This window comes from Hippocampus bargibanti, linkage group LG03 (assembly GCF_051943395.1).
Source record: "Hippocampus bargibanti isolate YZ-2025 linkage group LG03, ASM5194339v1, whole genome shotgun sequence".
NCBI classification, from domain to species: Eukaryota; Metazoa; Chordata; class Actinopteri; order Syngnathiformes; family Syngnathidae; genus Hippocampus; species Hippocampus bargibanti.
Genome location: NC_142736.1, coordinates 26,195,020 through 26,208,590, shown reverse-complemented (window position 1 = coordinate 26,208,590; position 13,571 = coordinate 26,195,020). Strand labels below are relative to the sequence as shown.

General features: G+C 39.7%; 2 protein-coding genes across 5 annotated transcripts; one reads left to right on the top strand and one right to left on the bottom strand.

The window, feature by feature from the left end:
* Positions 1-671: 671 nt before the first annotated feature.
* Positions 672-7,102, top strand: gnpnat1 (glucosamine-phosphate N-acetyltransferase 1). Of its 3 annotated transcripts, XR_016114512.1 has the most exons (7): positions 1,051-1,242; positions 3,506-3,673; positions 4,461-4,523; positions 4,618-4,745; positions 4,856-4,917; positions 6,356-6,611; positions 6,728-7,102. XR_016114512.1 is itself a non-coding variant. In XM_088992825.1 (6 exons), the coding sequence occupies exons 2-6, from the start codon at positions 3,520-3,522 to the stop codon at positions 6,501-6,503; spliced, it is 555 nt and encodes a 184-aa protein (XP_088848951.1). In that variant the 5' UTR covers positions 672-814; positions 3,506-3,519; the 3' UTR covers positions 6,504-7,102. The 3 variants fall into 3 exon arrangements, 2 of the variants coding, with proteins under 2 accessions (XP_088848951.1, XP_088848950.1); XM_088992825.1 differs by lacking the exon at positions 1,051-1,242 and adding an exon at positions 672-814 and having other exon boundaries at positions 6,356-7,102; XM_088992824.1 differs by having other exon boundaries at positions 6,356-7,102.
* Positions 7,103-7,594: 492 nt separating this feature from the next.
* styx (serine/threonine/tyrosine interacting protein) lies at positions 7,595-13,344 on the bottom strand. 2 transcript variants are annotated; one of them, XM_088992822.1, is made up of 11 exons: positions 13,123-13,344; positions 12,823-12,855; positions 12,243-12,296; positions 12,073-12,170; positions 11,940-12,000; positions 11,814-11,850; positions 10,922-10,961; positions 10,577-10,627; positions 10,248-10,320; positions 8,436-8,526; positions 7,595-8,144 (listed from the first exon to the last, which is right to left on the bottom strand). In XM_088992822.1, the coding sequence occupies exons 1-11, from the start codon at positions 13,297-13,299 to the stop codon at positions 8,071-8,073; spliced, it is 789 nt and encodes a 262-aa protein (XP_088848948.1). In that variant the 5' UTR covers positions 13,300-13,344; the 3' UTR covers positions 7,595-8,070. The 2 variants fall into 2 exon arrangements, with proteins under 2 accessions (XP_088848948.1, XP_088848949.1); XM_088992823.1 differs by having other exon boundaries at positions 8,445-8,526; positions 13,123-13,342.
* Between the last annotated feature and the right edge of the window lie 227 nt (positions 13,345-13,571).

The following is a 13,571-nucleotide window of genomic DNA, read 5'->3' as shown; positions in this document are numbered from 1 at the left end:
TCAGCTTTTTTATCTCAACAAGATAATGCAACAGTTACTTATTTTGAAGAACATCTACAATACTGCGATTTGAGAATTTAATGTACCATATTTTCCGGTGTATAAGGCGCGCCTCCAATGAATGGTGTACGTATTTTCAAACCTTTTCCATGTGTATGGCACACCGGACTCAATGAATGAAAACAGTTTTCCAAATATAAGGCAGGGGTAGGGGATTGGAGTCAATGGCTGCTGACGCAGTCAATATTAACTCACAGATAAGGCGCCAGGTCATCTTTTGAAGAAAATCAAGGCTTTTGGGTGTGCCTTATACACCGGAAAATACGGTAGTTAAATAATAATCCATTTCATTTCATGTCAAAGTCAGCTTTATTGTCAAATTGTCTAATATGCATGACATACAGCACAGATGAAATTACTGTCCTCTCGGACCCAGAGTGAAAGACACTTATAATGACTTAACAAACATAAACAGCATTTAAACGCCGCTTTAAATGAGCCCAACTTGTGCACTTCAGCGTGAATGCACCGGAGCATTAGAGGAGAGAAAATGTTCTGATTCTAATTTGCAATGAAACAATACCATCGATGAAACAGTCGAATGTCAGTGACATTTTAACAAGCCCCATGTTAACGTAAGCATCGACATACTTCTGTGAGAACTAGATTGCAGATAGCAAGTGTGGAAGCTTATGAGCCGTGTGCAGGCTCGCTCGCAGTAACTTCGCCTCTGGACCGGCAAATTGAATTTCATTCCGATAGTTTGCCTGGATTTCTGCCAAACACGAGGAACGGAAAACCATCCATGTTAACGGTGAGTACTATCACAAAGTTATTTTAAATAATACATTCTGATATTTTGTTGAAAAGTGGCCGCGCGTGTGTGTGTGCGCGCGCGCACGCAAGCGTTTGTATGTGCGCGTGCGTGTGGCTCTCGCTGAAAAACATTTCTAAATATTTTACTTTTATGGCTCTCTTAGTCAAAAAGGTTCCCGACCCCTGCCTTATGACGTAATACGGGTGCGCCCATTTAGCGCCGGGAACTTTGCCACGTCATAGTGCGTCTGACGCAGCCGCGCTCCGTGGTGGAGCGACTGAGACCATTCAAAAATGATTCATTTCAGAAGGGAATTATATTGCTTGACCAACCGGTCAACTTGTAGAAGAGTTTAACTACAAAGGTACATTAATTTAGCACCGAAATACTAACCTGCTGTCTGTTCCTACTGGCTGTTTTTTTCGGTAAGTACTTTAGCTAGCCGGCTAGTCGCTTACTGCCAAAATGAAATGTGTGAGCTTGGAGTGATGGACGATTTTTTTGTATTTCGTGATTACTTTCAAACTTAAATCCGTTTCAATGTTTATTATTGAATAATTAACACGAGAGTCTTGCTACGATATAACATCAATGTACAGTATAACGCGTTCAATGATTTTATGTTACACGTTTGGAAATGTTTTTAATTGTAGTTATACGGATTGTAACCTAAGGAATTTACGCAAAAGTAAAAACAAATAAAATGAACTTTGAACACATTAGACGTTGAAATCGCTATCATAAACATATAAAACCCAGCCCCCCAGATGATTTTATTGTTCAGGGTTTATTGAATGTATTTGACAGGTGTAGATTACGTACAGTAATACCTAATAATTAATATCAGATTTAGAGGACGATTCATAGCTGGGATGTTTAAATTTAATATTGTTCAATTGGGGTGTAACTAATGACAATCTGTGGACTCGTCTTAATATAACCATTGAAGACAGCATTAAGGTAAAGTGTTAATGGACTCCAAAGTCAATGGATAAGTTTTTTGGAGTGGTTGAGTTGAATAAGCCCTTTGTGAGTGGGATCGACTCATATCACAGTTAGTACTGTATCCTTTTCAGGGACCTTGCCTGCATCATGTGAAGACAAAGATGATTTTATGACTTGTGGTAGTGAACTGTCAAGCGCTCCAGCTTGTAAAACAGTGTCACAGTGAAAAATGGAAATTGGAATATGTTTCACGGCCATTCATTCAAGCCCTATTGCAAAAAAAAAAAAAAAATACGAATAGAAATATGTGGTGCAGTGGTTTGAGCTAAAGACTTACAAGAAAATGCAAATGTTATGATGCCAGAAAACCAAAGCGTCATTACACAATGGTAAATTACTAAACATCTGTTCTCGCTTTACAATGGTCTTGGATTGTGACATTTCAAGTTTGTGCGGTTGTGTAAGAAGAAATCATCACACAGCATGGGAACATGCTCATTCACCATTGTATGTACAAACCTGTTTTTTTTAGTATTTTCAACCATATTTTTACTTTAATGTAGTAGCCATGCCTCCCAGGTGTGTGTCATAATATATAGGCATTTTTACAAGACAGCATGTGATTACAGACATGATAGCATATGCTACCCTAATTTCTTTTTTTCTTTGTATTTGATTGTATTGTGGGAGGAACCGAATCTAACAGGATTCTTCCATTGGTCAGAATGGGCAATTTGGAATTACTCATATTACTAATTATTATTACTGGTAATCTTGTACGCTTGTTTTGTTTATAGTCTAATACCTAGTCTTTATTTATATTGGTGTAAATTTTCAACCAAGGTAAGGTGAGCGGAAACGCTTACAAATGGCTTGAATTTCACCCCCTATGCTATATGTTCCAGAAACAGTCGGAGAATTCATGTTTGACAGGTCAGGGTTCTGCATTAAAGGACAACCGACGTCTCCGGACAAGTTGTGTCCATAATTTGTAAAATGGCTTTTTACCGTAAAAAAGACTCATTGTAGCGTCCTTCCATCACGTCAATGTATTTTGCTGTACATGTTTGGTCTGAGAACCGTGTTGCACCCAAAAGCCGCCAGAAGAGGGAGTCCAAGCTCCATATAAGGAATTTATCAGCCTGTGGAAGCGGAGGTGGCCACTGGAGGTCGCCATTTCGTGCCTCTTTTTTTGGGGGTGAGATTTCCCCCCAAAGTTGCCTCAAAATGGCACATATAATTGTAATCGATTGTAAACATGTATGCTTTCCTCTTCAGAACTATTTGAATCATATTCATAACTGGATGTGTAACAAGAAAGCACATTCTCCGAATCTGAAGCCATTGTTTGGATTCTCCAGCAATGCAAGACGTCTTGCCGTGACGTCACGAACTGGGGGCGAGACTTTCTCAAAATGCCCAATTCGCAGCTCAATTTTTTTGCAGATTTTGGACACTTTAAGTCATTTTTATTGGTGTTTGCATTTGAATAAAAATATACTGCGTGTTTTGGGTATTTTAGATGCTATAAAATGTTTTTCTGATGTCAGTTAAAAAACAAAAAAGTGATGTCGGTTGCCCTTTAAGTAAAATAAACATATTGCTCTTCAAAGTCGAAGTCACACCGTTTCTTCTTCTTTGTTTATTTATTTGTACATTTTACATTTGTAATCTTTTGAACGCACACAGTACTTGGGTGTGTATTCCCGCTTGATCTCGTTTATATACTTGTGGGTTTCCCAGGCCAAGGTTGTGGAATGATGCTGGACGAGATTCCTCTGTTCGATCCTTCTCTACTTCAGGAGTTGGACTGGAGTGAAAACAGTGTCTCCTTCTCACCCCACATCTCCCCGTCCAGCCCAGGCGACGGCCTGGTGCTGAGGCCCCTCTGTACCGCCGACTACAATAGGGGTGAGTGGCATATTTTCAACCATGCGCTATTTTTTTTTTTGTGCCGAGGAAGGTTTGCACCATCTTGTGACGTATTGTTCCTAAGGAACTATGTTGAAGTGAGGGAACGAGCTTACATTCAATCATTGCCCTGTCTCAATAGAAAAATTGTACTTTACTGACATCTTATCCATAAACATTTATAAAAACCTTTTTTGGGGTGTGTTGTCATTATCACCATCTATGCATATGTGTACATACAGTACTAAGATTTTTTTGTGTGTGCAGAATGGCGACAATTCATTCATTGCCAGACCATGTGCAAAAATGTGTCCACTCCAGTGCCAGGGTTTTTGTCATTTTCACTCAAATTGTAGGACCCACAGAATATTTACTTTTAGGACTACATACACATTCAATTCTGCGTAAGAAATCTTAGACTTTCATCAGAAGAAAACAGTTGATTCCAAGGTATTGGGTCTGGAGTTATCTGAACTTGAAATGGGGGCGACTGTACAAAATACAATAAAATGCATACATATTGATGTGTATAGTGCTTTAACAACAGTTGAAGCTGTAACAAAGGGCTAACATGGACAAAAGGCAAATGCTGCCCCCTTGTGAAAGGGAAAAACACTGCCAGAGGTTTGACCAGCGCTTTATCGGCACCCTCACAAGAAAAATCAAAACTCGAACAAACTCGGGAATGGTGCTCCGCGTCACACTTTTCAATTCCCAAATAAAGTTGGGAATGGCAGTGAATGACTTCAACACAGTGTAAACATGTTTTCCGTTTTTTGTCTTCCAGGGATCTTTAAGGTTCTTTGTCAACTAACCGAGACAGGTGATGTGACCGCAGATCAGTTTCTAAGTAAGTCAAAGTTATTTGACACCATGAAAACGGTGTTGTCGTAACTGCATCGGTGAACGGCAATCGAAATGAATTAAATTATTTTATCATTCAGAAAAGTTTGAGCACATGAAAAAAACAGGAGACTACTATGTCGTAGTGGTAGAGGACACCAATGTTGGACAAATCGTGGCCACGGCCACTTTAATCACAGAGCACAAATTCATCCACTCTTGTGCAAAGGTAAGTTTGTTTCTTCCTTCACACTAATGCATTAGAGGAGGTGACCGAATGTTGCATAGGGACTGTTGAGCTTGAATGAGAACTCAAACTTTGGGGGGGTTTGTTTGCAGAGAGGCCGAGTTGAAGAGGTGGTTGTTAGTGACATGTGCAGAGGCAAACAGCTGGGAAAACTGTAAGTACATCTACGGCTAGCCTGACATTTTTGTTTCCTTTACCCATAAATCGTCTTGATTTTGTTCCTTTCAACAAATAGGCATCATACAGTGATACCTCAGCTTACGAACTTAATTGGTTCCCAGAAAGTGTGTGTCATGCGAAAAGTTCATCTGCCAAACATTTATTTCCCATAAGAAACCATTAAAATTGAGAATGATTTGTTCCCAGGTCCCCACAAAACATAATTTTTTACTAAATAAGCCTTAAAACTACACAAAATATGCCCTATTTTATGTATAATAAATGTGCTATTGCATTGTAATATAAATAAACTGTAATAAGAAATAAACTGTACTGTATAATAATGTTTTATTTACCTTTGTGATGGTCGTTGATGTAGTTGCCTCTTGATGATATCCGAGTGAAGTTGCCGTACTTTCGCGGCGATAATACCCTCACTCACGTTGTCCCCTGCTAGCTGCTTTTTGTTAATCCAAATCAACAGAAGTTTTTCAACCTATTCTATCGCCTCAGACCGTTGCTTAGACAACACAGAAACACCCTTAGCATACTGGTCCTGGGACGCAAAGTCACACAAACGCACATCTCGTTCGTGTTTTTCGATGATCTCCTTCTGCTCGACCGTAATTTTCTTTTGTGTCCTCTTCGGTTTAACACTAGCCTGTGGTGGGGTCTTTTTCGGTCCCATAATAGCAAAACCACTCCATTCTATAACAAAACCATGTCTGCGCCAGCCAGCCAGCTGTGTGGTTTGGGTCATCAACCAAAAACTAGTTCTTATGGCAAGATTATATTCTCGGAATTTAATGTTCATAAGGCAAAAAGCTTGGGAGCTAAAGCGTTCGTAAGCAGAGGTATCACTGTACCTCAAATACATTTTTTTGCCAACCAGGTGTTGCTGTAGATCAGGGGTGTCAAAGTCATTTTTTGCCGCGGGCCACATTGTAGTTATGGTTTCCTCTCGAGGGCCGTTATGAATTTGGGGAACCCATTAGAATGTTTAAATCCCTTCAAATATTACATATGGAGCACACAGCAAATTAATGAATAACTCGTTTTCAAATCTGAAGTCAAGATTAATTACTTTTATTGTGGTTGACATCCAAAAATATAAAATTTTGGCTCAGATTTTAGCAATCATCATGGAATTTAACAAGTTTGATTTGCATTCGCGGGCCGAAAAAAATGATGTGGCGGGCCGGATTTGGCCCGCGGGCCTTGACTTTGACACATGTGCTGTAGATGTTTAACACAAGTACACATTTACACCTGTAGAGATGATTTTAGTTTTTGAAGAGGAAGTGCTGCTGATTACTATGGAGCAGCCAACGTCATGTTTCTAGATAGTTTTCATTTTGAACTCTTAAAAGTACTCATGTGAAGACAACCTTGGCTTCCTCAGTTTCCCACTGTCCATCTTTTCTCTTCCACAGGTTAATGTCCACGCTTACGCTTCTCAGTAAAAAACTCAATTGCTATAAAATCACACTGGAATGTGCACCCAAAAATGTGGCTTTCTACCAAAAGTTTGGTTACTCCGCTTCCGACGAGACTTACATGCAGTGTCGGTTTTCCCACTGACGAACTTGGAATGCTGTTTTTCACGTCACCCTCTGACAGCCTCCAAGAATATTGTGGTTTGGAGTGAGTCATTCTGAAGCTTCCAGTCGTCCTGACCTCAGAGACCAAGTAAACACACATGGAGGAACCCCCTCCCCCCACCGCCTCTTTTTGTTGTGGCAACCATGGCTACCACATAGCAGGGCTCTGAAGACTCATTGGTTACTTTTGTCTTATTTTGTTAGAATTGTGACAGAAAATTTAAAGATGATGAAATCAGCCAGCATCCAACAATTCAATAAATGATTGTGAAAGGCAAGTGACCAAAGAACAATTGATCGAACACTACTAACCAGTGCTTCGGTATAAATCCTACTGGATTCAAAATGAGTACAGGTAAGCCATTAAGTTTATATTGAGTGTAAGTTTTGTACATTTTGTATTTGGAATATTGCAGTCATCGCATTTTGTGATGGGTGGTATGGATACAAAAATGATATTTGTAAAATTAAATTCAAGTCACTTTTTTTTAAGATGGGCAATGGGAAAGTATTTAATTTAATTTATTGTTAAATATGTGCAAAAAAAATAGTACAATAAAACATAATGTGATTCTTGTGCTTGTTGGGTTGTCATGTTGAAATTGGAAAACAGCACATCCACTTGTTTGATCTTTAGAGTTCAAATCTCTGCCCTGCATTTGTTTGCTCTGCTTTTGGTGTATTGATCCAAAGTTAGCTCAAACAGGCGCCACTCACGTGGTCAAGACCTAAATAAGCAAAAGATTAACGCTGTAGAAAATAATTTACTACTGCTCCAACCTGACATGTTTTGTGTTTTCAATGTTTGAAATAACATGGTAAACTGCACAGTGCACCTAAGTCAAATACAGTAAAGTCTCGTTATATCGATATTCTCGGGAGTCGGAAAAAATATCGATATGACCGGACTATCGATATATCCGATCCTGCGGCATGTAAATTTTCTCCTTGCGTTCATAGAAATAGTATAAGCAGTACTATCGATATAACCGATATCGATATAACGAGACTTTACTGTACTATTAGAAATAATCCTCACAATCTTGAATAAGATGGAACAAAAAATTCAAATGGATTTTGTCAGAACTTTTATTAGGTAACAATTTCATCCTAGCCAAGAGTAAGCCAGCTATTAGTCGTTAATGCTATGACAGCAAAATAAAGGCATTAATTATCCCCCTTTCATCAAGTCCTCCAATGGGCGACATCCGAGCTACTTTTCCTTTTCCCAACTGCTCCCCCATTCTGGTCATCTACACAAATTCAAGTATTGAAAGTGCATAATTGCAATACTGTCCCGCTGCAAATGCAAAAATGCTTTAAATACTATAAAACTGCAAAAAAGTTTCTTATCAGTGCATACAGCTCAAGAAAAACAAAAAAGTTATCAAATGTACTCATCCCCATCAGATCATCATGTCACAGACATAAGTGGTCTTCCCTCCCCCCCTTAGAAAAATGTTCAAATGTGTACATTTTTAATCCAATTAAAAATGTAAAAAAAAAACCAAGAGTGCAACACGCCCATGGCTAAATGTAAGCAAGGCTCATCCATTTTGTGCTGCTGCCACCTGCATTGCTCCAAAGTCGTCATCTTCCTCCAAACTGCGCTTACGGCTTCCTAGTGCGATAAAAGTAACAGTTCAGTTAAACGGAGGATAGCAAATTCCGGTTCCTCGAGATCCATAAGCTCACTGTTTTAGAGCTCTCCCTATTCCAATACACCTGTTTCAAATATTTTGATATCAAATCATTCGAATCAGGTGTTTTGGAGTAGGGAGAGATATAAAAAAAGACAGGAAATGGCTTTCGATGAGCTGGAATTTCCCACCCCCTCAGAGTTAAATCAACATCAATTTGATTTATTTTGACAACCAAATTCAATGATGGTAAGGGGCCACTGTGAACGGACCCGCCATACCCGCTTGTAAGAAGGAGCGGCCCAACTGCATTGGTGACATCATCTTAATGGTCAGTTTAGCAAGGTAGATTGCTTCATACTCCTGCAAAAGAAAAACTTGCATTTTATGACTGGATATTTATGTGATTCCAAAATGGGCAAAAATGATAAAGATAGGACCCAGAATGGAATGGTTTTGGAACAATGTAGCATGCTGGACAGAGAAAAGTATCAAGTTGTCGAGCTACTCGATACAAGATGGCGATGTTGACAGAGTCACATGCATGTAACAGTGTTTGAAATAACATCTGCCCGGAGGCGTACAACTTTTACGTCAGGCGTACAACTTTCAAAACCTCTAAGCCCGGGTGGCCAACAACTTCAAGAAAAAAAGAGATTATTTTCAAAACGCAAGTACCCTTTACAGTGTACAAATTGCTTTTTGTATACTTTACAGTGTACAAATTGCCAAACAAACCTTCGTTTGGCAATTTGCATACACGGTACGGCAGCCAATCAGAAGCCTGTTTCGTGGTTCGTACTATACCGTGACTGTAAAGTGTACTTGAGAGTTTTGAAAGGCGCTTAGAAAGAGGAGTCCACGTGGCTTTTAGCAGACAACGCAAATATTGCATTGTGCACCATGACGGCAAACGAAACTGGAGCAAAATATTCAGCAAGGGATATTTACCATAAATTAAGCAAGGGAGCACTTGTGGTAGGTACTTCCTTAATTAAAAAACACATTTTATACTTTGCAACAATGTTTTTTTTTTTTTGCGATTAGTCGTCTTATTGTGTTTCAAGTTGTGAAAAATGGGGCAGGCAACTTTTCAGAGTTGTCTGCCCTGGTGTCCGCTCACTTTTTGTCACGAGTTTCAGACACTGCATGTAACCTTGACAATTTGTTTAAATGGAATTGTTACATTGTCACACCTAAGCATGTGAACATGTACCATATTTCCTGCAATATAAGGTGCACGTTCAACGAATGACATATGATATACATTACTTTAGATCAGGGGTGGGGAACCTTTTTGACTAAGAGAGCCATATAAGTAAAAAGTATTTTGAAATGTTTTTCACTGAGGGCCACACACACATATATACACACACGATTTCAACAAAATGTCAGTATAAAATAACTGATAATACTCACCATTAATATGAATAGTTTTCCGTTCCTCATGATTGGTAAAAAAAAAATCCAGCCAAATGATCGGAATGAAAGTCAACTTCCCTTGGCGAAGCTACTGCTAGCTAGCATGCACACTGCTCATTAGCTTGCACGCTGGCTTTCTGCTATCTCTCAAAGAAATATATTGATGCTAACGTTAGCATGGGGCTTGTCAAAGTGCCACTGACATTCAACTGTTTCATTCATGCTATTGTTTCATTGCAAATTAGAATCACAGCAGAACCTTTTCACTCCGCAAAGACGAATCCATCCGTCCATTCAACCTGAAGTGTATGATTCTCTTAATTTTTTTACTAGTCGGGCTTATTTAAAAGGGGGCATTTACCTGTTTCGACATCAACGGCACCTAGGTCAGTATCATCCAATCAAAATTGCGCTTTCCGCCAACTGCCGCCCAAACAGGAAATGAACAGCGAAAAAGCGAGAATATGTATTTAGTTTTATCGGCGAGCCAGATGCAATTATCAAAAGAGCCATACATATATGGCTCGCAAACGAAAGGTTCCCGACACCTGCTTTAGATCATTAACGATTTTTCAGTTTGACATCTGTCCACTGACCCCGATATTCATATTTATTGAGCTGCGCCTATTTATCGGCAAGTCTTGTTCAAAGTTGATGCTCACCTGAAGCTGATGCACGAATCCCATGTTGGGATTAATGCAGAACCTCCTCTCTTGGATGTGACTGAATGCATCCCTAGATTGAACACAAAAGGGTGGAACAGGGGTCACCAGCATGGTGGGCACCACTTCGCTGCCTCGAACCACTGGCATAGCCCGCAGGCCAGTTTCCAAAAATAGCTCACCAGGGATAGGACATTGCAATGCTGCAGCAGTATATTAAGTCATTGTTGAAAATTGTGAAAAATGATGAAATCTTACAAAATGTCCATTAGCATACCCCCCCCCCCCCAAAAAAAAAGAGCATTTAAAAACGCAGGACAAAGACTCACCTGTATTTTATTCCAAACGTTTCCATTAGGTAGGCAATCACTAAGGCAGCACTGAAAGTGAAAAAAAAAGACCTTTTTATAATAGTCTATGCCTACAAGGCTATTTAATGAACTTGTTCAATTCCTTTCAAAATGATCATTTCATATCTATTCACATTTCAAAGCTAATTTACACATAAGAACCGGTAACTGGGGGAAAAAAATCTAATTCACAACTGTGCAACCTCCAGCGACACACAGCAGATGTTCTGGTGTGTTGTATGGTCATTCAAGCTCAATGACAAACAGCCACTGTCAAATGAATGAAAAACCAAAAACAACTTAAAAATAAGTACTTTCTCATACCTTCTCGAGATCCCTGCATTACCGTGAACCAGTACCTTACCTAAGACAGAACATCCAAAAAAAAATATTTTAAAGGACAACCGACACCATTTTTTTGTTTCCTAACTGACATCAGAAAAACGTTTTATAGCATCTAAAATACCCAAAACAAGCAGGCTGATATTTTTAGTCAAATACAAAACACCAATAAAAATGAGTTAAAGTGTCCCAAAACTACTTCAAAATGCCCTCTGAGATGGCGAGTTTCAGAAGGTCCCGCCCCCTTGTTCATGACGTCACGCCAGGACGACTTGCCTTGCTCGAGAATCAAAACAATGCCTTCAGATTTGGAGAAGTTGCTTTCTTGTTACTCATCCAGTTATGAATATGATTCAAATAGTTCTGAAGAGGAAAGCATAAATGCTTTCAATCGATTAAAGAAGTCCTTCCGTGTCAATCTGAACCGTTAGGACTCCCAGCGTCCCAGAAAAAGCTGCATTGGAAATGGACTGATTTGTCTGTTGGGAATTTGTCTCAACTAGTATCAAATAGTCTTGGTGCAACACACGATGATTCACCATCGCGTTATTTATGTGTTTTCCTTCCAATTTTGCCATCAACACGAAGTTTTCAGACCAAACAAAGTACCCGAAATGCATTGTGTGTCGCTTTCTCGTTCAGGGGCGTTCCTTATGTGATGTCACATCAGGAATCGTCACCAACTCAAAAACAAGAATTCCTGAATATTCAGCGTGTGTCTTAAAACGTAAAATATAGCTGTATGCGGTGGAATCTTTGAAAAATACCCTCAGTAGAAGTCATTTGAAGCGATTTTACAAATTATGGACACAACTTGTCCGGAGACGTCGGTTGTCCTTTAAGGCTGTACTGTAAATTTACAATGTGATCTCACCTCCAGTTGCTAAACAGCCATCAATAAATTCTTTAGTCTGTCAAAGAAAACAAGAACTAGTCATTACAAAAATATGCCACCATGTGAAAACCTAACCATCAGGACATTAACGGCGTTCAAACTCACTGTAGGAAAAAATCGTATGATATTTTCCAATGGATTGTCTGCAATATCTAACACAAGGTATCTGGAAGAAGGAGAGAAAAAATGACTTGTCAAACAACAACAACTCACCATTGCCTGAATTCACAAGTCTTACCTAAATGTATGAGGGAAGTTAGGTTTGATGAAATTGGCTTCGATGTCTTGGCGCACACACACGACATGCGTGATGCCCTCTCGCTCCAGAGCCTGCAGCTACAAAGAGACCCAACATAAGACTGAAAATGCATTTTAACAAGAAATGCAACAGTGTAGAATAATAATTACCTTGCTTTTCATGGCAGCAGAATAAGGACCTAAAAACAGCCCAGGCAATATTTCCTATCCAAACAGGAGAGACACGGGCACCGTTTTGTGAATATTGTCAGCATACTGTACTCAGTTTCAATTGATTTTGCAGTTGTACCCAACGAGGCATTCACTGATTAGCAGTCAGTTTCTTCAACACCACTCACAAAAAGTGACATATTAGGCTTTGGTGCGCGACCTTTATTTGACCTTTGCAAAACTTGAGAAGGCAACGCCAACATTTCTTCTGTTTTCTAACAAGGTGATGGCAACGTTTACATGTGTTGTACGTATTCGCATGCCACAATGACAATGACGAATTTCAAACGATGGCCACTGTTTGATCACTGAACAAGTTAGTCTCATCTCCAATATAGGCCACAGGAACGAATTAGTTTACAATTATATTTATCTAGAAAATACGCATACAAATGCAAATAAAACCTACTTTCTTAAGCACTTGGAATCAGAGTCACGATACTTAGCGCTTATGTTTAGAAGTTGCTAGGTGGCTCCTGTCACATTAAACATCATTCGCGATAGGGACTGATGAACATACCTGCATTTCTCGTCTCATTGGATAAGCCCAATCCTGTAAAAACATAATAAAAATGAAACCTTGACGTCATGAATCTATCTTAAACTACAACTATGATGTAGCTAATGCTAGCATGCTAGGAGCGTTATTGTGAGCTCAACGTTAAAGGGTAATTTGACAAGAATACTCTTCGACTTGGGCAAGATGTGGCTCTCGTAACGTAATTAATTGTTAGAACATGTTGATATTTTAGTCCAAACGATTGATGTCTAGTGTACTTAGCAGCGGCTAGTAGGGGTTAGCCCGCGGTCCAGGACTAACCAGTAGCTCCTCCTTGGTGGCAGGCAGAGACGGGAACTGGAGCTTTGTATCTTCGTCCATTCCGCTGAGTCGTTCGGCCACGTTCACCGGACCTAGTTCGACACGACTCGATTTGGCTCTTGTTTCTCCGGCGTGGTTAGCTTGACAGTCCATGGTATTCGAAGCCTTTCCGTACATGCATGTCCGCCATGCTGTTCCCCACTGACACTCAGGGCGTCACGTGACCACGCCGCCCTGAGTGGCGAGAGGATGCGCAGAAAAAAAGCGACAACAGCGACCCCTGAAGGAAAATGTCGGTGATGCACCCAATCAGAAAATAACACGTCGCCAAAAAGGAAGCGGATGAAGTTGAATGGAAATTGATTCCCGTGTCATGGTTGGTAGTTTTAAGAAACTAACTTTTCGGTTTAACGTCTATATTGTTTTGTCGTTTTCCAAACAGATGAGCA